Genomic DNA, 24538 nt, shown 5'->3' with positions numbered 1-24538 from the left:
GATATTTCTAGTTTTTAATACGTATTTTTTAACAAATTGTTATACTTATTTATATCTTGTGGATATATCGTAGATTTGGATTTTTCATGAAAAGTTCAATAATTTCATGAAACGGTCGCATTTCATGAAATGCCTTAATGTCTATTGGCCACATCATGAAGTTGTTTAGCAGGTCAATAATAGGAAATCGTTTCTCGATATGGGCAACTAAACGCGCGGTTTTTTCATGAAATGGTCATGATTATTTGATTATATCGTAAAGAAGTTAGGTACATTAATTACTGGTAGATGCGCAGGCCGCTGCAATCGCTTTGTTTATGTAAAATGGCGGCCGCTGGCGATGGCAGTGAAAACAATTAATAATTCTAGTAATTATTTATTTATTCTTCTTTTTAATTAAATCTACGATATGGCAATGACATACACAAATACACAAAAACATTGAAAATTTTTATCAGAGGGTGCTTCTTTCCCATTCTGATGCTGCTGCTGCGAATCGTAAATATGATCATTTGTATATCAATTCTATATATATGTATTAACCGCCAGTAAGAGTTTTAAATGAAACGATCATGTAGGTACTAAACAAATGATACAATAGAAGAATTAAATTATAAAAAGTGACGTTAACTGAAAATATTCACGGATACAAGAGTCTAATTTTCGCATGTTGTATATTATGCATCGTCCGCCATCTTGTTTTTCAGTGTCGCTACACACTTGTGAAGTACCCTTTGAACATTACAAAGAAACACTAGAGATTGTTGAAAATGTATGGATAATATATTATCATGTTATAAAAAATTACTTGATTGATAGTTTTAGATTGATAATAAGCTAAAAACTAAAGAAACAATAATCCACACAAATATTATAAATGCGAAAGTAACTCTGTCTGTCTGTCTGTTACTCAATCACGCCTAAACTACTGAACCAATTTGCATGAAATTTGGTATGGAGATATTTTGATACCCGAGAAAGGACATAGGCTACTTTTTACCCCGGAACATAGGATAGGTTTTATCCCGGATATCCCACGGGAACTATGCGGGTTTTTCTTTCACTGCGCGGGCGAAGCCGGGTGCGGAAAGCTAGTAATTAATAATACCAATATTGGAGTATCGTTCCAATTTTCAACATTCAAAGTTTAGATGTTAAGATACAGTTACCCTCTATTTTGTTATATTAAAATTACATTATATTTTGTAGTAAGATCTAAAATGAATTATTTTCTGTTAGACAATGGGAAAATGGATGTTCGATAAATAAAACATAACATATTTATAAAAATCTTTATTCATATAAATTACCAGTCTGCTTGAAGGTAATTTTTTACTCAAGCTTTTTAATTTCAGGTACAACACTTCACACTTGTAAAATAGCTTACATCTAACAATTATTTAACAACTTATATACAATATTCGATATCTACATTTTCATATTATTTTATACGTGAACATAAAACTTTGAAACCCTCTTAATTTAAGCATATTTTAACAGAAAATATATTTGAGATTTGGCATCGTTAAAATAACTCTACCTACTAAAATATATTTGACATTTGGCATAATTAAAATTATCTTTCAGATGGAGTTTGTGGTATAAACAGCTAAATTGAAATACAATTTTGTTAAATAAACAAAATAAAACGTAGTATTTGCGTCCAGGCTCTAAATGCCAAAATAATAATAGTTTGTGGTCACTCGTGAGGGTTAAACCGTTTTAAAATGTCATATGTTCAACTGAACTGCGAAATTTTTGTATAGGCATATGTCGATCTGTGGAATGCTGTCTCATCATATCAAAAGGCCAATTCTCACTACTTAATTTAATTTATTGAAGTGAAATTTCTTTATCGGTTGGAAAAAGTTTTGTGTAACATTTTTTCGTTACGCGTGACATTTTTCCGTTACGCGCTATCTTTTTCTTATCCCTACCACGCATGATTCGACGTATTTCTGTAAAGTTGCTTATAGTAAATTATTTTTTGAAAAATAAGGACATAAAGAAGTTTTACTTGTACTTCTTACGTATGTACACTAGTACACGCACACATTTTTTTTGTAAAAACTACTTTTACAATCTTTTTAAGATCTTTGGTAATTGTTATTGAAAAGAGAGGGAAAAGCGCTTCAAAAAGTTTACATTTATTGGTATATAAATGTTTCAGTTTCGGTTTTCTTCATACAGTTAATTTTCATTATTATTTTCATAATCTAAGGTTCGTGTTATGAAATAAATATTTGCGTTTTAAAAACTAAAGGCGTGTAAATGTTCCCACAACGGTTCAATAACATTTTTTGACATTTCCTATTCGTGTAAACAGACGATCATCAGACAATACATAAAAAATATACTTAAAGGATAAATTTAGGTAAAACAAAACGAGATAATTCTGCCAAATAATACTTAAATGCCAAATTTAAAAGGTCACTTGAAAAACCTTTAAAGTCGCATTGGATGAATTCAACGGACCAATTAAAATCAAAGACTTCACACATTAAGGTTTCATTTCTTGTCACTGGGCAAGAACCACGATACAACTATGGCACCTGAAAAAGAATAATTGAACTTAATAAATTTAACCTTTATTATTTGATTTGATAATTATCAGATCTAAATAAATAAATAAATACTATATTATCAATATTTTTTGTATAAATTTGCTCGTTTGTACTTAGGCTACTAACTGGGTTTTTTGCATGACTTAGATCTCACCATATTATACTAAAATAAAAAAAGAGCATGTGCCGAGCACACGTGTCAGAAGTGAAACTTCTTTGGCAAGATTATTAGAAACTACAAAAATAGTCGCCTTACTCCATGACGTGACGGTATTGCCTTGACGCGACCTTGAAATTTTACTCTCAACACGTAAGCGTGTAAAAAGTTTCACTTCAAAAAATCTATTCTAAATATCTATTAGCAAAATACTTACTTAACAACAAAGCTGACCACGCATAGAATGTGGCTTCACAATTGGCTGATATGAGATATCCGATAGCATTCACTCCGAAGAACGCACTCGACCTTCCCAACATCACGGAGAGGCATGATGCCATCCCTCTGAAAAAATATTAGTATTCAGATTTTATATTAAGTAAATGTATGAAATTTCTGTATGGAATGATAAATTATGTCTTAATAATTGTCATGATACAAATTTAAAAAGATGTTACGATTTAAATATTAAAATATGTTATGATAACGATTCAAAAGTGTTTATAGGAAAAGTCTTATTGAATAAATAAATATTTCAGTTTAAAACTTGGTCATATAAGTGTCGTGCCAGTATTTATTCTACTAATATTGAATTCTTTGATAAACTATTAAAGTAATAATATAATAGTCTGGGAAATAAAAGGCACGAAATAAAGCAAACACTTGAAAATATTATAAATAAAAGAGAATAAAAAACAGTAATAAACTAACCTCAAAGACGTAGGATACAATTCCACGAAGTACACACTCAAAAGTCCCATAGACAACGCACAAAGCAGAAACAAGAAGAAAAAGACCCCTCCAGCGATCGGACTAGATACTAAATTCAATAAAACTGCTGAAATTCCAGAAAGTAACACAATTCCAATCATTGCAAATCTTTTTCTAGAACCACAAGTGAGGGAAAGTACTAGGTTTGAAGAACTCGCTAGAGCTCCGTATGACATCGCGGAAATGAGGGTAGTTGGCTGGATTGTGTCGTTGCACACTTCTTGGAGTATCTGGAAGTAATAATAATAAAGATTGAATTAAATGTTATTGCTTTGTAATATGAGAATTGTGAATTTCAGTCGTATAAAAATGGAAAAAAGATTGGTAAGTAGGTAAGATAAGTTGTACTTAAAATTATGATTGCGTAAGTTTCTGTAATAAAAAAAATGTTTTCGAAATATTTAAAAATGTAGTCATTACTTTAAAAAGACAAATTTGCCACAGTATGTGTTTTAACCAGTTTTTCACCCACGACTTTACCCGCGAGTAAAACTTAACGAGTACTAAACCCTCGAGGACTACGCCTTCATTTGTGAAGAATGAAAATCATTGCATTTTGTGTTTATTACAAACAGATAGATAGATCTTGTTTTATATTATGTATTGATAAGATTGATTTTGATTCCTATACTTAATATCATAAGAAGGGTTTGTTTGTTTGAACGCGCTAATTTCGGAACTACTGGTCCGATTTGAAAAATTATTTCGGTGTTAGATAGCCCATTTATCGAGGAAGGCTATATAGGCTATATATCATCACGTTAAGACCAACAGGAGCGGATGCGGGTGACACCGCGGGGCACAGCTAGTTAGTGATAAGTGATAACAGAGACCGTATTATGACCAAAATAAAAATAACTGCAGATTTTGTGTTTATTACAAACAGATAGATAGACCTTGTATAATATATTTTAATTCTTATTACTCAATACTTACAGTAGAATTTCCAGCAGCAGCAGCCATGCTATCAGTGGAATATCTGATGACAGTACAGAGGTTCATACCGGCACCTCCTCCTGTCTCTAACACGGAGAAGAGATTGTTCATGATGTAGGGCAGCCAGAGGATGAAGCCGCTGCCACTGGAAAATTATTATTACGTATGTATTTATAAAGAAAGAAAAATAGAAAGTTTTTCCTAATAAGCTTGTCCAAAATATACCCTTGAGTCAAAGAACAATTAATATTTATATTTCAACTAGTGGTCCGCCCCGGCTTCGCCCGTGGTAACTATCCTATCTCTCAAGTTGGACGAACTGCACATGGTGTGCGAATTTTATTATAATCGGTTTTAAGTGGTTTAGGAGTCCATTGAGGACAAACATTGTGACACGAGATTTATGTATATTAAGATAAAGTGAACATTTTATGTTCCTGTCATGAGAAAGTCCAAGATAAATTACATTGTGTGCACAGTTTATGCACTAGAAAAATTACGTGTTATAAACAGCTACTCATATGTTTTTTATAATAAAAAATAGAAGAAAGAGCTTAATTTCTTCAACATTTTAAACAAACAGAAGAATCCTTTTAAAATAGATTTGCTACCACCTCAAAATTCATATAAGGTTAAGCCTCAATTTTATTTTAATTTTAATTTTAAAGCATTAAATGATTGAAAATATTTGGAGAAAAATAATCTTATGAATAAAAAAAGATAATAAATACTTACGTCATATAAATAATAGTGACTAGATAGAACAGTTTCAGAGTAACACTGAGGAGGGGCGGGCGGAACAGCGCGGCGGTTTGCTGCCAGAGAACACGTAAGAAAGATTCTTCTTGATTTGACGATTGTTCTTGTTCGTCTATCAGCTTCTTTACCTGTTGGGATGATAATTTTGTTAAAATATCGGAGAATTGTCGATAGTTAGATAACTGAAAGACGTAAATGTTTCAAGTGTATTTAAAAAGAAACACCTGAGCAATTTATTTGACTTCTTTTATCATCCATACTAATATTATAAATGCGAAAGTAACTGTCTGTCTGTCTGTTACTCAATCACGCCTTAACTACTGAACCAATTTGCATGAAATTTGGTATAGAGATATTTTGATACCCGAGAAAGGACATAGGCTACTTTTTGCCCCGGGACATAGGATAGGTTTTATCCCGGAAATCCCACGGGAACGGGAACTATGCGGGTTTTTCTTTGACAGCGCGGGCGAAGCCGCGGGTGGAAAGCTAATTTTTTTTATAAATGGGATGATGAACATATTGGCATAAAGATCAACCATCTGACCGAGTAAGTCAAGTTAACGATCTAGTTCAAAAGTTCCTAAACAGTTTCATAAAATGTACGTTTTTAATAGAGCTACCAGCTATTAACGACAATATCACAACAATATCATCAAACTTCATTCTTTAAAAAATCTATCTATACTTATCAAGAGGAAAGGTTTGTAATTATGTATGTATGTATGGTTTTCACGTATAAAATACTCGATATTGATGAAATTTGGCACAGACAATATTTAGACCCTGAGAAAGAACATAGGCTACCTTTTATTGCGAAATATGTACCACGGGCGAAGCCGGGGCGGACAGCTAGTATATAATAAATTAACTCACCGGAAAGCTCTCGCTCCCGAGTCCAGTGTTACACGCATAGATCTTCTTCAGCACCTCCAGAGCCTGATCATGTTGTCCCCTGGACAGCAAGAACTTGGGGCTCTCATGGAACAGCTGCAGGAGACAGGCAGTGGCAGCACAGGGGAGGGACATGACCAGGGCCAGGAGACGCCAGGGTCGGTACGTGATGCTGAGGAAGTCTATCCAGTATGCGAATTTTAAGGGCAGGATTGGGAACGCGAACACTGTAAGAAAAGAGCTGGGTATTTATTTTGATAAAGATTTATTTATGGAGATGGTACGTGCCAACTTGTGTTTCCCGATGGTATAATATGGGGTCTTCAAGAGAAGACTGAATAGGTACAGGTACCTTATAGTACAGATTAGATAATAGTTACGTAAGTAGTAACTTATAGAAAGAAATACGAATTTATCTAGTAAAAATATTTAGGAAATAAATAATAAAGCGTCGATAGATCGAGCTCTGGTTTTATGTTTCCATAACGATTCCGTAAATAGCTAGCTTCAGCCTGCGTGTTTAATCGTGTGATACTCTGATAACGTGTGACAATAGGTATCTTTCTATTTCAATATTATGCTTCCCTTCGTTGCTCGTGATTGTTTTGAACAAATAAGTAATGTTGTCATATTATAACGTGATGACGTAGATTATTATTATACTGTGTCGTCATTTGTTGTAATTCCAGTGTACTTTTTACTTTGAACATAAATAATAAATAGTTTGGAAAATCCAAAAGTGCACGCCTCATAATTTTTTTTTAATAATTATTTATTAATTATTATTTTTGTTTATTTAATAACAATTAAACCACATCGAATCAGACCCTGAAAAATGAAAGGGTTCTATTCCTGAGCATACTCAAGCGTAAGAGAAAAAAAAAGACTCGATTAGAATGTCGATTAGTAAAGTATTTCGGTCGCTATCGTGTTACAAGAAAATCCTCCGCACATACAGACACACGGACGTCCAAGACAGAACTTTTTTAAACTGTTTTTTAACTAGTTTAAATAACAAAAATGACATCAAAAATATCATGAATGTTAAAAATAGTGTTTTTTCTTAATATGTGTGTGTATGTATTATCTTACAAGTGCAATGTATGCTACATAAAGACATTTTAAGTTTGAAAAATCAGATGTTTTGCGCGAAGTGACAGTAGTACCCACCTCAACGCTTCGCTTATGAGGCGCGCAATACACAAACTATATAAATAGACTTTAAATGTACCAACCCCTTTAATCATAATTGGTAAAGAACTACAAGCGTATCAAATCTTTGAATATAGGGTCCATTTTAACACGTATGCAAATAAACAAAATAGCACTTTGGATATTTTTTCCTTTTCTCTTTACATTGAAGCTCATTATGGTCAATAACATGTATATGTCGCAGGCAAATTGTAAAATTTTGCCGTTTACAAACGGCGTCGTCAGTTTACGAACGCTTGGCATATTGTTATACAATTTGCCTGTGATAAAACACAAATACATTTAAAACCCCTATAAATACAATTGGTATGTTTCAGTTGTTGTTATTTATTTAAAAGATCCTCAGATAAAAGACTCACCAGCCACCACAGCCTGGGAACACATCAGCGAACATGTACATAGTAACATAGATCTTCCCCTGGAACGTTCGGGGCAGCTCTCTCCCAGCAATGTGTAGGCGCCTGAATTACTTGCTGATGTGCTGTTTGAGAGAAAATATAGTTTTCGTAAGAATATAATAATAATAGTTAAAAAAAACTAAAAAACACGCTTTTTATAGAAAACCGAACTAAAAAATAGAAAATTTTATCAAATTAGTGTATTGTCATCGGTCCTCAATAATTCTACAAAGTTTGAACGAAATCTGGCCGTTTAAAGTGGGTCAAAATCGCGCCCAAAGAAGTCGGTTACAAACAAACAAACATACAGGTGAAGCTAATATAAAGCGTGTAAAAAAAGACGTGTGGCACTCGACGACTGCTGCGGTAAAGCTATAATTGTATATCGTGCCTTCAAGCCACACCTCCGCGCCCGTCGGAGTGGGGAGCGTGAGGTTTTTTCGTTACGGAATTTCTGGATTCGGTCCCCGCGCTCAAGGCCCGCGATAGAAGCTATGCAATAGCTTAAAAACTGAAGGAGATAAATGGGTACGTAAGTTTAATAAGCGAAGTCATCCATATTTTAAAGTTCATTAGACCTACTTTGGAAAATTTATATAAGTAGGGCCGAATAGTACAAAGGTAATGTTTCAATGTTAAAAATATAATCATGCTTGTTTTCGAAGGGCTCTTTTTAAAGTTATATTTAACTAGCTTTCCACCCACGGCTTCGTCCGCGCAGTCAAAGAAAAACCCGCATAGTTCCCGTTCCCGTGGGATTTCCAGGATAAAACCTTTGTCACGGGGTAAAAAGTAGCCTATGTCCTTTTTCGGGTATCAAAATATCTCTATACCAAATTTCATGCAAATTGGTTCAGTAGTTAAGGCGTGATTGAGTAACAGACAGACAGACAGAGTTACTTCCGCATTTATAATATTAAGTATGGATTGTTCGTTAATAGAGTACGTAAGGTTCTGCTCGTAAAAGTTTAATTTAATTTTTGTTTGAAAGAATTCGCATAAAAAAAGGATGTGACGAAACCGCGAGAAACTCACTCGTGTACAAATATTATTCGTTACCTACGTATTATATTAGCAAATAATAAATATTTATTTTTAACATATCTCATAACATATCTACGGTAGATTCTAAGCTATAGTCGACGTGGGGTAAAGATAACAGGAGATAAGAGTGAAACAATATTGTAATTACGCAAATTAAACTGTAAATAATGTTTTTTGACCTTTCAAGGATATGGCGAGTGTTATGTGGTCATTAACCAATAAATAAATAAAAAAATACTACGTCTTTTTAGAACCAATGATAACAGTTGTGAATATGTTAGATTAAATGTTGTTTTTTTGTTAAATATATATTTGATTTTTTGTTATACCTAGTACTAGATAGATTCGTAAGATATAGGTAAATAGATAGAGTCACACTTCGATTCGTTTGATTTACACAGACTTTGCCATTGCATTACATTAATTTTATATTTTACAGGATATCTACCTATTTATGGTGTTTTTATGTTCTGTAATATGTAGTTCTTAAAATTAGTTTTTTACTGTTTTTTAATAACCTTCAAATCCAAACATATTATTGGATTTATGCTTTTTTATGTTATACAGTGTGTCCCACTGTTGGTATACTAAGCTCAAAGGAGGTTATAGTTTTGCATACGCTGAGTACGTAAAAAATACTTATAAAATTCCAGACGCATATTTTTTTTCAAAAAGATGAATTGTGAGCTATCGTTTAAGATTATGTTTTCACAGACAAAATGCTCACATTAGAGAAGCGGTATATGCCGGTTGCGCGAAGCTAGAGAAGAAAACATGGATTTTCAGGAAAAATTTAGCAATACATTTTTGACGTAATTTTACAAACTCCACAGAACATATTATATACTCAGGGGAGATGCAGGCGTTCTCGATTTACTAGTATATCGAACTCGGGTTCGTTATACTAGTAAATCGAGATAATTGAGAACAAATCCGGCTTTGCTTATATAATGAAAGATATCTAATGAGTAATAACACAATTGCAAATGACGTAAAGTTCGTTACATCGCTACTGTACAGCATCTTTTTGTAATCTTATCTTATCATTTTATGGAAGTTTTTCAGAGTAAAAATATATTTATGTGCACAGGATTTACGCGCTGTCTCACTTATATTATTGTCATTATGTAAATATAAGACAAATAATAAGAATATTTGATTAAGGATCTTATAAATAATTTTATCGGCTACTTATGCCTCGATGTACATAATAATAAGTATTTAGATTAGTATTATTGAACATTTTTTGAATGCTATTTACTTTTGAATGAATATTTAGAATTACTACAGGAATACTAAAAAAATGCTTTATTGAAAATTATATGAAAAACCTAAACAAATATACAACATATTTTCAAATTAGAATACATAAAATAAATATACTTAATACTTACAAAGTCGAAGAAATAAGCTTCATAAACGCCATAGTTTTCCAATCCGGCGAGAAACTACTGAGAGCAGCGAATACAAAGCCAACTGACATCGATAGAACTAACGTGAGGCGACGACCCTTGGTATCGGAGACATACCCCCAAAGCTGGGCGCCTAGTACCACGCCTGGATAAAATAACTTTATTTTACACTTTTAATATGAAAACTATGACTTATTTATTAATTATTTTATTTATTTTAAGCTGGAAATAAAATTATTGGCTCTATTTTTAATTATTAATAATATCTATAAATAAAATTAAAATATCAATAAAAAAAGTTGTAATATGCTTGCCCTTTGGAAATATAAATTTAATTATGGTTTAGGATCAACTGATAATTTAATTTCAATGTTGAAGGCTCTTGTGTATGAATATTATTTATAATTATAAATAATTACTAGAGAATCTGATCAATAAACATTACTACCATAGAGAGGAATGTAGGTATATTTACAATGTACCTAATTAAGAAAACAAAGGAAATATGTAATAGGTTAAAAATATAATGATCTCTACCAGATAGATAGTATTCTATATGATACTAGCGGTCCGCCCCGGCTTCGCCCGTGGTACATAATATGAAAAATAGATGTTGGCCGATTCTCAGACTTACCCGATATGCACAGAAAATTTCATGAGAATCGGTCCACCCGTTTCGGAGGAGTATGCAGACTAACATTGTGACACGAGAATTTTATATATAAGACTAGCGGTCCGCCCCGGCTTCGCCCGTGGTACATATGAAAAATAGATGTTGGCCGATTCTCAGACTTACCCGATATGCACAGAAAATTTCATGAGAATCGGTCCACCCGTTTCGGAGGAGTATGCAGACTAACATTGTGACACGAGAATTTTATATATAAGAAGATTTAGTTTTCTACAATTTCTTTAAGAATAAAAAAAGATCCATCCCGCCTCACGATTTTTTCTATTCTTTAAAAAGTCTTATTTAACAAAACATGCATAAACTATAGATACTAATATTATAAAGCTCAAGAGTTTCTTTGTTTGAACGCGCTAATCTCAGGAACTACTGGTCCGATTTGAAAAATTCTTTCAGTGTTAGCCCATTTATCGAGGAAGGCTATATATCATCACGCTACAGGAGCGGAGCAATGGGGGTGAAACCGCGGGGCACAGCTAGTCGTATATAAAAAGTTACCAATAAGTGGTGTAGCGGTCAAAAGCGCTCGTTGCTGCAGGCTCAGCTCCAGATCGCACACCGCGGCTGCCACCACAAAACTGGTGCCAAAGAGATCCATCCCCATGGCTTGGAGCGTCCAACTACATACTAGGAGGAGACCGAAGTTGTATTTGCCGAAACCTGGGAAGTAATGTTAGTTTAGAGGAAATAGAGTTTAAAATGTTTGGCTCTACTATTGTCTATTTTAGGGCCGATTTTTCAATGCTTGGATGAAACTTATCCGTCCAATAAAGTATTATACGATAATATTAAAATGTCACGTAAACTGTCAAATACGGGAAATTAGAATACCTACGTTATTAAAATTAGACCGGACTCTCAGTGGAGTTTCGTTTGCAAAAATCGCGGACCTAAATCTGACTTCTGATATATATTGTATAGATCCCAGACATCCTATAGACAGATGTTGCCAACCAGTTTTGTGGTCCCCCTGCCCGCACCCCGGTAATTAAATATGGCATACAAAGAAAAAAATAAAAATTTCCAAAACATGCCGTGTGGGGTATCAAATGAAAGAGCTTATTGAGTAGATCACGAATATATAGCATACTATATACATTTCTTACACTTTCTCTAAGATTTTTTAGAAAATTTACGAAAATGGTCCATTTTTGAGTTAACTTTAAACCACTATAGATTGAAAACTCATGAATATATTTTTTAAATTATTATTTTAAATAATTAACAATAGTCCATTGTTTACGATTCAATATTTCGTACAGTGAAATAGTTGCATGGGGGAGTGGGGGGAGCATTCAAAGATGGCGAGTATATTTTCAAGTTCATATAGTATATAGTTATTTTCATCAAATCCACCACATAGCTCACTTATATTATATTACGAACTATTGAATCATAAACAATGGACTATTGTTAATTATTTAAAATAATAATAAAAAAATATATTCATGAGTTTTCAATCTATAGTGGTTTAAAGTTAACTCAAAAATGGACCATTTTCGTAAATTTTCTAAAAAATCTTAGAGAAAGTGTAAGAAATGTATATAGTATGCTATATATTCGTGATCTACTCAATAAGCTCTTTCATTTGATACCCCACACAGCATGTTTTGGAAATTTTTATTTTTTTCTTTGTATGCCATATTTAATTACAGGGGTGCGGGCAGGGGGACCACAAAACCGGTTGGCAACATCTGTCTATAGGATGTCTGGGACCTATACAATATATATCAGAAGTCAGATTTAGGTCCGCTATTTTTGCAAACGAACATCTCCTTGGAGCCTGCTCTAAATGGTAGTTTTATACATTATTCGACGAATAAGTTTTAACCAAGGATTGAAAAATCAGCCCTTAGTGAGGTAACTTTTTATAGCTGGAATTTTTATTCATTGCTCACGAAAAAGAGATAAATAAGATATGATGAATTATTTAGGATTGCAAATGCTTTGTCCTAAAATTATTTGAAATAATTAATTTTAATACCTATTTTTAATAGTGTAGTAAAAGATAGAGTGCCTTATTCTAACTTGTTTTCTTGATGTAACTGTTTGCAATTGTTCGTTAATAGTCAACTTCATAGTGTTCCATAACTGTTATAGAAAAGGTAAAGTATGAAAAAAATAACAAAAAAGGTAAGAAGGCTTTGCGGTTAGGAACACATGCACACGCTCGTATCCTATACATCGTATGTATTTATTTATATCTTTAAACCATTAATGTCAGTTCTATAAAAATCTTCAAGGTTACGGTTATAATATTATGTTTCATTTTGTATTAAAGAACCGTGATTAAGATAGTAAATAAAGTCATCTTGGTTTATTTTTAAATGAATAATGCGACATATTTTTTATTTTTATAATTATAAAGTACGACAGAATCTTATTTTGTTCTCACGATCTTTTTCCATAAATTAATTTTTCGTTATTACTAGTTAAAGAGTCGTATAGAGTTTGGTATTTTAATTATACATATTTGGTCTTACCACAAAACAATTTAAACACAGTCTAACTTTAAACTAGGGATCTGTCACTTTAATAGTTGTCTATGTGAAATACGACAAAACCAAATTAAAGAGAACCCGTGCTTAAAGTTAAAACCTGTCTAAAGTTTTTTGTTGTAAGACAGATAATGTCTAAAATCTCGTTTAGAATTAAGGCAATCTATGCCATTTACACCTAATTTTAATTATATTGTCACTTTATTATGATTAAAATAAAAAAATCTTACCTGTAGCTGTTAAGGCCTCTTCAATCGTTGCCGCATGCAGCGGCTTTTCCGTCCCAAATTTCATCTGCTTCTTTGTGATGAGCATGGCTGAAAAAATAGACTATGTTATATCTAAATAAAACATTTTGTTAATCTAATTGATAGTCTTATTAACAAGTAGGTATATGAAAAAGTAATTTCTTTAATCGTGACAAGATTTTCTTTATTAAATCGCAAATTAACAAAAAAAATGCTCGTACAGTTATGCAGTATAAATGCTAATGGAATAAAAAAAATATTTTCTTGTCTATTCTAGATTTCAATTTTAATGAATAGGAATGTTCCAAAGTCAAATTAAGTTAAAATAACAATAATCATAAATTCTAACACGATAAAGAACTATTCCTTATTTTTTCGCAGTTATTTTTTTGTAATGTGTAAAAAACTGTTGTAAATAATTTTAATATTAATAGATAAATATAAATAGAATAAATAAAATATATAAATAGAATAATAGAAAAATCTAAAATGCTATCTACAGCTTTCCAGTGACATATTCTTAAACGAAAATTAAAAAAAAAATCACTCGTTCTAATTTCAAAAATACATTTCCTTATTTTTTATTTTCACTTAGTTTGTTTTGTAAATGTGTACGTCAAACTAAATGTAAGTATTGTTACGCAATAATTAGTAATTAAGTTTACCTTTACACATATATTAAGCTTAAAATAAACTTCTGTTGTTTTATTAAAGTTTATATTTTATAAAGCGACATACATATCAAGTATGACGTCAGTAAATCGATGTTCTTTTTTACACTAAATGCACAGGTTTAAAAATAGTTAATATCTTTGATCTTCGAATATATTGTTTATTCTATATTTAATAAAATTAAGTTAAATTTAAATCGTCACGATTTTTATTTATATCGTTAAAGTTATTTTTATAAACGATTCGGATAATATTGCAGAATGAAGGTTCGTTTCGTGCAGGTATTATATAAATTTATAAAGAAATTATTATTTGAATTTGAAATAATGTCCATGACCGTTGCGGGGGAGTGAAAGTAATACCATAGAATAGTTAATAGTACAGATAATACTGAATTCAGAAACCATAGCAATTTTATAAGGCTTTGCCTAGTAAAGTATATTAATTTCTCATTTACAGAAGCTCTGAACGAGTGCATAAAATACTAGTTCTTCCACTGGTTTTCTGAACTGGTTAGTTGAATTCTCTTAAAATAGCACCAACAAAAATACGCCAGTCATTGCACTACTAACAAAGAATTAACTTACACTTTTTTATTTTTTATTCAACATTTAATTATTGGCATTTGCGAAGTTTAATTTTGGCTAATAAATATTTTGACATATTTTTATCTGAGGAATTTATTCATTTTATCATTGACTTTAGCATTATAGGTATTACTTTAAATTACTTGTGGAAATATTACGTGTTTAGAAAGCTGGTAACTTTCACAGATTGGAAATATGTTGCAGTGCAAGTTTGAAATTTTTTAAGATATTATTTACGCTGAATATATTATGTCACTACAACCTATTAATGCCACTTTAAATTGTTCTTTTACGCAGTTATCTGGCGAGGATTCAAAATACACCCTTCTATAGAGATTTTTGAGCCTTTTAGTGACTACAATGATCTATTCTATCTATCTAGTAGAACAAAGGTTCTACTTCTATCCTACTTTAAATAAACTTTTGACATTTGCACGTTGAAAATAATAAAATAAATATATAATGACCCCTTTTAAGAACTTCTAAGAATCCCTACACAACTAATCACCCCCCTTATGAACCATCTTTAAAATCCCCGCAAAACTATCCTAACAATGCCGAATAAAATGTTCAGAATAGCCATTTTCTAGAAAGTTTCTACCAAATTCAAATTCAACCGTCAATCGTTTTATCTTTAGCACTTTTTCATAATATCTTTGTCACTTTTTCAGAATTTATTCGAGAACTTTACCATAAACCATACTTACTTTTGTCGAAATACAGCCGAGTGATGTCTCGTTCTATGTCTAAAAAGATTCGCTCCGAGAGCCATATATTCTGTTCAGCTTACCTTCTGATTACCAAAGACGCAAAAATAAAACTGACTGTAGGCGTAAGGGATTTTCGTACAATACACGCTAGTGGAGAAATGGCTTCCTTTTATATGATAGTTATCTACATTAACAAACTAGATTACGATTGATATTTATTCTTCTGCTTCTAAATATAGTGTGGAAGTGACGTACATGGAGTATTCGTTATTTAATACGCGAGCAAACAAAGTCGGGCGTGGAAATGTTTTGAGATTAAAAAACTCGTGCAACTTCTGTGTGTTGACGAGTATACGCTGAATTTTCTATGAAAGTGACGTCACTAAATTTTTCTGAACGAAAATATTGATTCACCGGTATTATTTCTATTGGGTATATCCCTTTTTTTGAGCAATTTAATGAGCATTTTTAGCTTTGATTATCTACGTTAGTTAGTATTGTTACGATTATGAGCTGGTTTTTTTTTTATTTTACCTGGGCTTGTCCGTTCAAAGATTTGTTTACTACTGTTGCTCGTGACTTTGTTGAAGTAAACTTTGTGTTATTTGATTCCGTTCACCATTTAATTATGAATTTTTACCCTGGAAGCCAATGAAATACCGCTGTTACCACTTTATCCTTTGTTTTAGTTGTATTGTCACAAGAGTTAAGGAATGTGACTAACTTCTCTTTTTGTGAATACTGTAACGAGGGCAATGGCAATTCAAGGCAAAACCGTAATTACTATGTTTTCTTTTTGCAAGAGAAACTAGTCTTCTTTCCTGAAGAGACTGCGTGATGAAATCTTTCTCATTGTGTAACACAAATTATTCCCATGCTCTTATACAACAATCATGTATACATTTTTCGGTATTATTTTAATTTAAAAGTTCCAATTCATAACTTTAATACATATTAACAAGTTTTATAATAATATTTGTCCTCGGCTCTCACGCCTTTTCAATTTCATAAATTGACATGTTTTCAATTAAAACTTAATTTGTCTATTAAGAGATATGTATAATGATACATTATGAACACATCACTTCACAGCAAATATTACAAATTAACAAAAATTATTAGTTGTCGTCTCTACTTTTTCAACAATTCTTTAAAATATGGACTATTTCCCATTAAATGAGATTTTTTCTCATGAGAACTATCGAATATAATTGCGTTCCTAGAATAAAATCTTTTGCGCAGTTTGCAAGTCAGTTAAGAACACGAAAGGTCAAAGGACTATAGAGAAGGATATTTTACACTTTAAAAATTAAAAAAAAGGCACCACAAAATTCGATTTCGTTGCGCAATTTCATAAAACATTATTAAATAAGTATATTATTAAGTATTATTTTTGGTAGATAGGTCAGACCCTAAAATAGATTATATGTTTTTTTAAGAACTGAAACTTCACTTTAATTTATTAATTTTACAGTGACAGTAAAAATAAAATTACCCTTTTATTTTCATGATATTTAAGATTTTGGTGATATTTTTTAGTTTCTTTATGTTTAATTTATTTGCTCAAAATCCTCGTAAATACATTAAAATCAGCATAAAGCGATATCCCTAAAAATAATAACGGAACTCATAACCAACTATCATAAAAATACTAAAATGCATTTTAAACAATGTCCAACCAAGTGCACGGTTCTTTGCATGATTCACACAAACAACCTGATTAAGGATAATTATGTTCCAGTTAGAGAATATAAAAGGTCAATAAACCCTTCATGTTGACAACGAAGGGACCTCTCACCACACAACTAGTTGGGGGTCCTTCGAGACCTTCGAGAATGTTCCACATCTCGATGGAAACTTTAGGAAAAAAGAACAAAGAACTATTTCTAGTTACACGGTGATAAAGTTACCATCGTCATTTGTTAATTTTAACTTTTTATCAAAGTGATAAGATTCGAAATTGCATGCTGCGTTAAACAAATATTCTCGGGTGAGACGGGGCACGTGAAACTCAGAAGTCGGATACTTGTGCGGAGACTTCTAGGAACAGTAAAACTAGACGCTATATACCGAGTCTTCATTGCAATTTTAATAAACGAAACCTAAAATCTATCAGTTTGGATTGCGAATTATATTCTTAGAAACATACATATTATATAAATTACTACAAACATTTATAAGAACAATCATATCTGCTGCAGTCCGCAAAAAATGGTTTGTTAAAACTTTTGAAGAACTGTAGAGCTGTTGTTGTCAATCGTTGGCCTAGTCAATCTATGGTATATTATGCAGTTATATTTTAATTAACTAGATATTTTAAATAATTTTACATACCATATCTACGTACATATATAAAAATACGCTTGAAATTTGAATACAAAGAACTCCGAACTTTCTATCAATTATAGGTATACAATATACATATACAATTATTACGTTTTGTTACGGGAAATCCGACATAGATAAGATATTTATTAATAAACATAGGAAGATCCGAAATAGAAAACAATTGATATCTAGTAACTATAATATTATCTAGATCTTGTTTATGTAAATAATAGTAAGCAAATACTTTTATTTGTTTGTTATTTGCTTCTGTGTAGTATTTAATCAAATATACATAATATTAACTTGTGAATACAATTTACTTCCCCTGTGATGTGTTTTGATAAACACAATAAATATGTAGGTTTGTACACCATGGTTGAAATACCATGGGTTTAATCATTGTTCTTAAATATTGTTATATATTTTGTTAAGTACCTATATCACTTTTACAAACAATGAACTGTAGAAAAATACTTTAGACTCCGACCACGGAATACTTAATAGCTAAAATGCTCAGAGCACTAAAGCAAAAGCACTGCATACTGCATAATTCATAGCACAGCGAAAATATAAAGTTTAAAAATTTTTTTTATTGGTAATAGAGAAGCGCTTGACCACAATCTCGCCTGATGTTAAGCTGAGATGTGGTCTAAGATGGAACGCGCTTCCCTAGAAGGTACCTGTTCACTCTACGCTAGAAGACCCCCATATTGTACTCGTCGGGGAACACAGACTCAGGAAGCATGTTCCAGTCCCTCGCGGTTCGGATAAAGAATATGGAACCGAACCGCTTAGTCCGGGTACATGGAACGTCCACCATATGGCGATGCCTAGAATCTGTGCGCCTCGCCTCGATGTAACCATACAATTATTCTTACCACGTACTTAAATATAAATTAAGCAAAGATAAGTTCTTCATGTAATTGAACCATGATTTTTTTCTAAGCCTTTCTATAGAGTAATTAATAGTGACGTCACGGGTTCGCCTGTGGGGCATGGGGCATTCGTCGATCATAGATATATTTCACTGATCGATTTTCTTTTCAGACAATAATATGATCAGCTGTGTCCTGTCAGACTGAGCACGCCTTTACGACCTTGCTTAAAAGAAGCTGAGAAGTAGCAACAACTACAGGAGGCAATGGCGTTTTATTTTCCGGCTGTAGGGTAATTTCGATACATTATGATTTTCAATTTTGGAGGCAGGAAAAGAGTCTTGGCTTTAGCCTGATCAGTCTGTTCGTAAATCTAACTAATATATTGGCATTTTAGAACATAAGGTGACATAAGTAAAAAGTTGGTAATAATTAAATGTAACTTTAGGATCGAAACTGAATTTAATGCTTTAATTACTATTATCAATATGCTTAATTTTCAGTAATAGTTCATTACTGTAGATATAATACCAAAAAGTTTTTAAAACAGACAATCAAAAATATAATAAATAAACAATGTTACAAAGTAAAATTGTTTATTTTGTTAGCGTTTATAACAATTGATATAATTATTAATTAGAACCTAGTTTATTTATTTATAAAATAATAAAATATAAATTAGTCGTTTTCTATCATGATTCATTGTTTTGGACTTTGCCCTATAGCTTTTTTATCAGTTTTATTAATTTATACAATGAAAGAATAGATAAAACTAAAGTATAAGGGAATGGAATCTGTATAAAAAAATAACTATATACCATCACTAATTTAGTGGGAAATAAAGTTTATAAAAATTCGTCTATGTGAAACTTTGGAATTACCTAGTAGATTTAGACATTTTTGGACAAGATACATTTTTTAAAGATTATGAATTTTTTCGAACAGAAGTAGCTGGTAGCTAGCTAGCTAGCTGGGTAGGAGAAAAGATTCAAAAAAATATTATTTTAAAAAGTTAAAAACATGCTTAACAATACGAACTATTCAAAATAAGTCAACATGGAACCCAATTCAATAGGTTTTCCAAAAGGCCTTTACTTCGGGCCGTCGGACCGTATTATCAGAACAGTTTTTTGCTACCATAACATTATATTGTTATCTACGTATAATTTTCAAGTCTCATGATGTTATAAAAAAAAGAAATGAAATTAGACTTCTTAAATTTTACAATAAGGATACATACTTACAGTTATACCTTAAAAAAAGCATGATGATATTATCAACCATTTTACCAGGAGACTATTTTTTGGTAAGCGTCGATGTCTCGCTTCTAAAATTCAACTCAATTATTTGGATGCATTTAAACTGCTATTTATAGTATTGCATAATGCATAGTCAATAGACAGTACCTAGGTACAGACAGTCGCGCAATTCGGAGAAATGCATGTGCAAACAATAAGTTTGCACAATCTTTGTCTTGTGTATTTTTATAAAACACTAGCTGCTCCGCGCGGTTTCACCCCCGTGGCTCCTCTCCTGTTGGTCGTAGCGTGATGATATAATATATCATATTAGCCCATTCATCGAGGAAGGCTATAGACAATATTATATTATCACGCTAAGACCAACAGGAGTGGAGCCACGCGGGTAAAACCGCGGAGCGAAGCTAGTATTGTATAACCGGCAACCGCTACACCTTAATGCCTTAATAAATGTTATCTTTCTTCCAAAACAATGTCAATAATTGTATAAGGAAAAATAATCGACCACCCGTAACAAAACAAATCACAAATCAATTATTTATATGTCCGCATTTTTCCATATCTCATGAATATGAGCACATTGTTTGTCTGTTTGTTTTTCTTATCTAAATTATAAGTTGAAAGTAAATAAACTTTTATTATATTAGTAAGGATTATCTCATACCCAGCAATAAAATGCACAAAATTTTTCTTCTCGCTGGTATAAAATAAAATAAAAATAAAAATAAAAAATAAAAAAGCCTTTTATTTCCACACAACAGTTTTACAATTTTACAATTTTTGTTAGTAGAACATATTATAATTTAAATTAGACAGTTTTACAATTTTACAATTTTACAATTTGTGTTAGTAGATGTGAAATTTATTATCAATAATTACTACATAAATATTAGTTGTTGTGTTGGATCCCACATTGGGTGAAGGCCTCCTCCATCTTCCTCCACTTGTGCCGGTCTTTACCGCAGGAAACCCAGTCCTTCCCAGCTATATCTACAATGTAAAATAGTATAATATTATTTAGCTTAGGCGTTTTTATTAATTTGTTTTTATTTTGCCAAGTTTAATAAGTTGGTATTGGTTCCTTATTAATCATATGTATTATATTAGAAGGTATCTTCATCTAAAAATAATAAAAAAAACATTAAAACATGGACAACAATATATAGAGCATAAAAAATGCAACCGAATACATGAGATCTTATTAGTATATGTATAAGAGCATTTCACATGAAAGGGGCGTATTCATTCCACATTATATTATATTAATTGATTGCCAGTAAATAACGATCATTTGCTATCGTAATTATTTCAATTAGTAATTTATAATTGTTATTATTTTTGCTCTTTGACGAGAAAATAAAGTTTCAAACAGTATGCGGTTTGTAGTCTCTCGGAGCGTTTAAATCTATTTAGTTTTTTGCATTTTTACTGAAAGGTTTCTTCGTTATGTCGGATATAATCCATTGGTAAGGATGATTGTTGTTTTAAATATTTTCAACGTAGAGTGCTTAAGTTGTGCAAACAATGCGTGTATATATAGATCTTTATTTTTGTAATTTTATTTTTTTACCAATAATGAATTAGCTGTTAATATTGGACATGTTTCTAAAAAGGGTTTGCCAAATTTCAGGACTTTGAGTAAAATATTTAAATGTTAATTTCTCATATTAAAAATTAGATAAAGAATTATATTATTGTATACATATACATAGATTTATCCTATTTGATACTAACGACATCGGTTACTTTTTAAATTTCAGCCGACGTTCATAAAACGACAGATTCTAAGTTAGATTTGTTTTTGTTTAGGAGCAAATTTATATAAAAATATTTATAATCTATCATACGATTAATATTATAATTTATCTATCTATTTTGCCTATTCCCATATTTTAGTTGCTTTCAGAATTCTTCTTGAAATATCGTGAAAAATTATAGATGGTGAAAAATAATGCATAATATTAAAACACTTAAATAATTATAATTGATTGAGAGGTCGAAAAGGAAATCGCTTATGTTTGACTCATAGTTAATAGCTACTACAATTTGTAACGTGTTTAGTGGTTACCCCTCCCTGCGGAAATCAAGTAGTTATGAAATTACATAAACCATTTTTAAGTGAAACAATTTTTAATGAATTATACGTTTAACTCTATATCCGTGAATATAATAAACCTCTTCCTATAGTTAATTTTCTTCTTCTTTCCAATAATACATTTTATATGACTTCATCATTGCTCCTTAAATGTAAAAAAACATCGTCACCTATATGTATTGTAATTTATCGTCAAAATATATTATGCTATTACCTATCAGGTAAAGTGTCCCTTCGTCCAGCATACTCACCACAACTCACCATGGAATCCTGATATTTCATGAATGTCAAAAAACTGTTCTGAAATAGTGCTAAATAGTGCCCAAAGGAAAAAAATAGTGCTCTTGTACTTGCGAAGTTATAGCCATAGTTCGATGAGTATGCTGGACGAAGGTTTCGCCCAGCATACTCACCTCCGTCCGGAGAATCTGTATACGCTTCAAACATAATTCATACTTCAAAAAATAGTTCCCAAATAGTGCCAAACGGTGCCCAAAAAGAAAAAACAGTGCTCGAATAACTTCGGAGTTACAGGCTTCGTTCAGTGAGTATGCTGGGCGTAGGTTCTACGCCCAGCATACTCACCTCAGTGCGCGAATATCGAACGAGCTATAGGAACAATTTACGTCTCAAAAAATTGTGCTTGAAATAGTGCCCAATATCAGTCCAATTTTTGCTTGACTTTTGACCTAGAAAACCATTAAATTTGATTGTAAACTTCTACATACATTACATTGAGTACAGTCGAATACAATATTATTAACTTTCTTTCTAACAATTTTTGTCTTGTGTAAATTATTAATTGTCTATGTAAGGGAGTATTTACTTTAGAATCGCAATATTATTAATTACACATTATTTTAATAATCTTATATATAAAAATGAATCGCAAGATGTGTTGGTAAGCGCATAACTCGAGAACGGCTGAACCGATTTCGATAATTCTTTTTTTATTATATTCCTTGAAGTACGAGGATGGTTCTTATGTAAAGAAAACGTAAATATGTACCACGGGCGAAGCCGGGGCGGACCGCTAGTACTTTATAATAATATGATTAAGCCTTCGCGCGTCGCATGGGACCCCGGTAGCTAGGAACAATGATTTTATATATTTGTCTAGATCACGGCGCTTGAAGGATTAAGATATCAAATGAAGTAAATCATGCATGAAAAATAAAGTTGCTGTTATTAATGCTTACATTACAACTGACAAAATTATTCAAAATAATCATTTTCCGGATCAAGGACGGTACCACAACGTTTACGGAATTGACCTGTATTCCTCATGCGATAAAGTTCAATATAGTGTGGCAGTAATGGATGCACGTACGGTCAATAGGTATGGGGCTTACGACGCGCGGCGCCCGCGACGCTAAACATTTTTTTATATGTATATTATATACAATATTAAAACTACAATTTTTTCTATTTACATTGATTATATTATGAATGTTAACAAAAGCTGTGAACTAGTTAACTAGAATTCTGATTACTTTGGCCCTTTAAATAGTAATAAATAACGTAAGTAATTAAAAATGTTTTTTATTGCTAAACCTTTCATTGATGAAACTATTGGAAAGAGTTTTAAAAATTTGTATAACTATGTCACAGTACTAGTTTTGACTGGTTATAAGTTTTGCCTGCAACATATATACAAAAAGAAACTGTATAATTTCCTTTTTACAATTTTTCAAGATATTAATTTTATTGGCTGCAAATGACTGTTTTTATTCAGACAAACACACAATGCAATGAAGTAATAGACTTCATTTACGCTTAAAGTTTCATTCATTTATTATTATTTATAAAATATATAATAATGCATTTAATCGAAAGTTTTTGACATGTGAGAAAATACCATAATTATTTCCAATAACATGAAGTCTACAATTAGAAAGTTTAATATTTTTGTCCAAAAACATGTGTCGACGACTGTACCCCATTTTACGTTAGTATGTAGAAGTTTACATTAAAATTTAATGGTTTTCTAAGTCAAAAGTCAAGCAAAAATTGGACTGATATTGGGCACTATTTCAAGTACAATTTTTTGAGACGTAAATTATACCTATAGCTCGTTCGATATTCGCGCACTGAGGTGAGTATGCTGGGCGTAGAACCTACGCCCAGCATACTCACTGAACGAAGCCTATAACTCCGAAGTTATTCGAGCACTGTTTTTTCTTTTTGGGCACCGTTTGGCACTATTTGGGAACTATTTTTTGAAGTATGAATTATGTTTGAAGCGTATACAGATTCTCCGGACGGAGGTGAGTATGCTGGGCGAAACCTTCGTCCAGCATACTCATCGAACTATGGCTATAACTTCGCAAGTACAAGAGCACTATTTTTTTCCTTTGGGCACTATTTAGCACTATTTCAGAACAGTTTTTTGACATTCATGAAATATCAGGATTCCATGGTGAGTTGTGGT

General features: G+C 31.8%; 1 protein-coding gene across 1 annotated transcript; it reads right to left on the bottom strand.

Annotated features, from left to right (window-relative positions):
* Positions 1–2508: 2508 nt before the first annotated feature.
* LOC149908274 (synaptic vesicle glycoprotein 2C-like) lies at positions 2509–15685 on the bottom strand. The gene is made up of 11 exons (XM_090102186.1): positions 15631–15685; positions 13564–13650; positions 11334–11495; positions 10130–10292; positions 7653–7774; positions 6064–6308; positions 5164–5315; positions 4429–4573; positions 3433–3722; positions 2939–3066; positions 2509–2552 (listed from the first exon to the last, which is right to left on the bottom strand). The coding sequence occupies exons 2-11, from the start codon at positions 13646–13648 to the stop codon at positions 2509–2511; spliced, it is 1536 nt and encodes a 511-aa protein (XP_089958312.1). The 5' UTR covers positions 13649–13650; positions 15631–15685.
* Between the last annotated feature and the right edge of the window lie 8853 nt (positions 15686–24538).

The sequence above is a fragment of the Colias eurytheme genome, chromosome 5 (assembly GCF_061535395.1).
Source record: "Colias eurytheme isolate Ceu_HAF_F1 chromosome 5, ilColEury1 Martin Lab GWU primary, whole genome shotgun sequence".
Taxonomy (NCBI): domain Eukaryota; kingdom Metazoa; phylum Arthropoda; class Insecta; order Lepidoptera; family Pieridae; genus Colias; species Colias eurytheme.
This window is presented reverse-complemented; position numbering and strand designations above follow the sequence as displayed.

Coding starts and splice junctions, on each gene's coding strand:
- LOC149908274 (XM_090102186.1), bottom strand. CDS start 13,648: ATGCTCATCACAAAGAAGCAGATGAAATTTGGGACGGAAAAGCCGCTG. Junction 11,496..13,563: donor AGAGGCCTTAACAGCTACAG/GTAAGATTTTTT, acceptor ATTACTTCCCAG/GTTTCGGCAAATACAACTTC. Junction 6,309..7,652: donor TTCCCAGGCTGTGGTGGCTG/GTGAGTCTTTTA, acceptor CTTTTCTTACAG/TGTTCGCGTTCCCAATCCTG.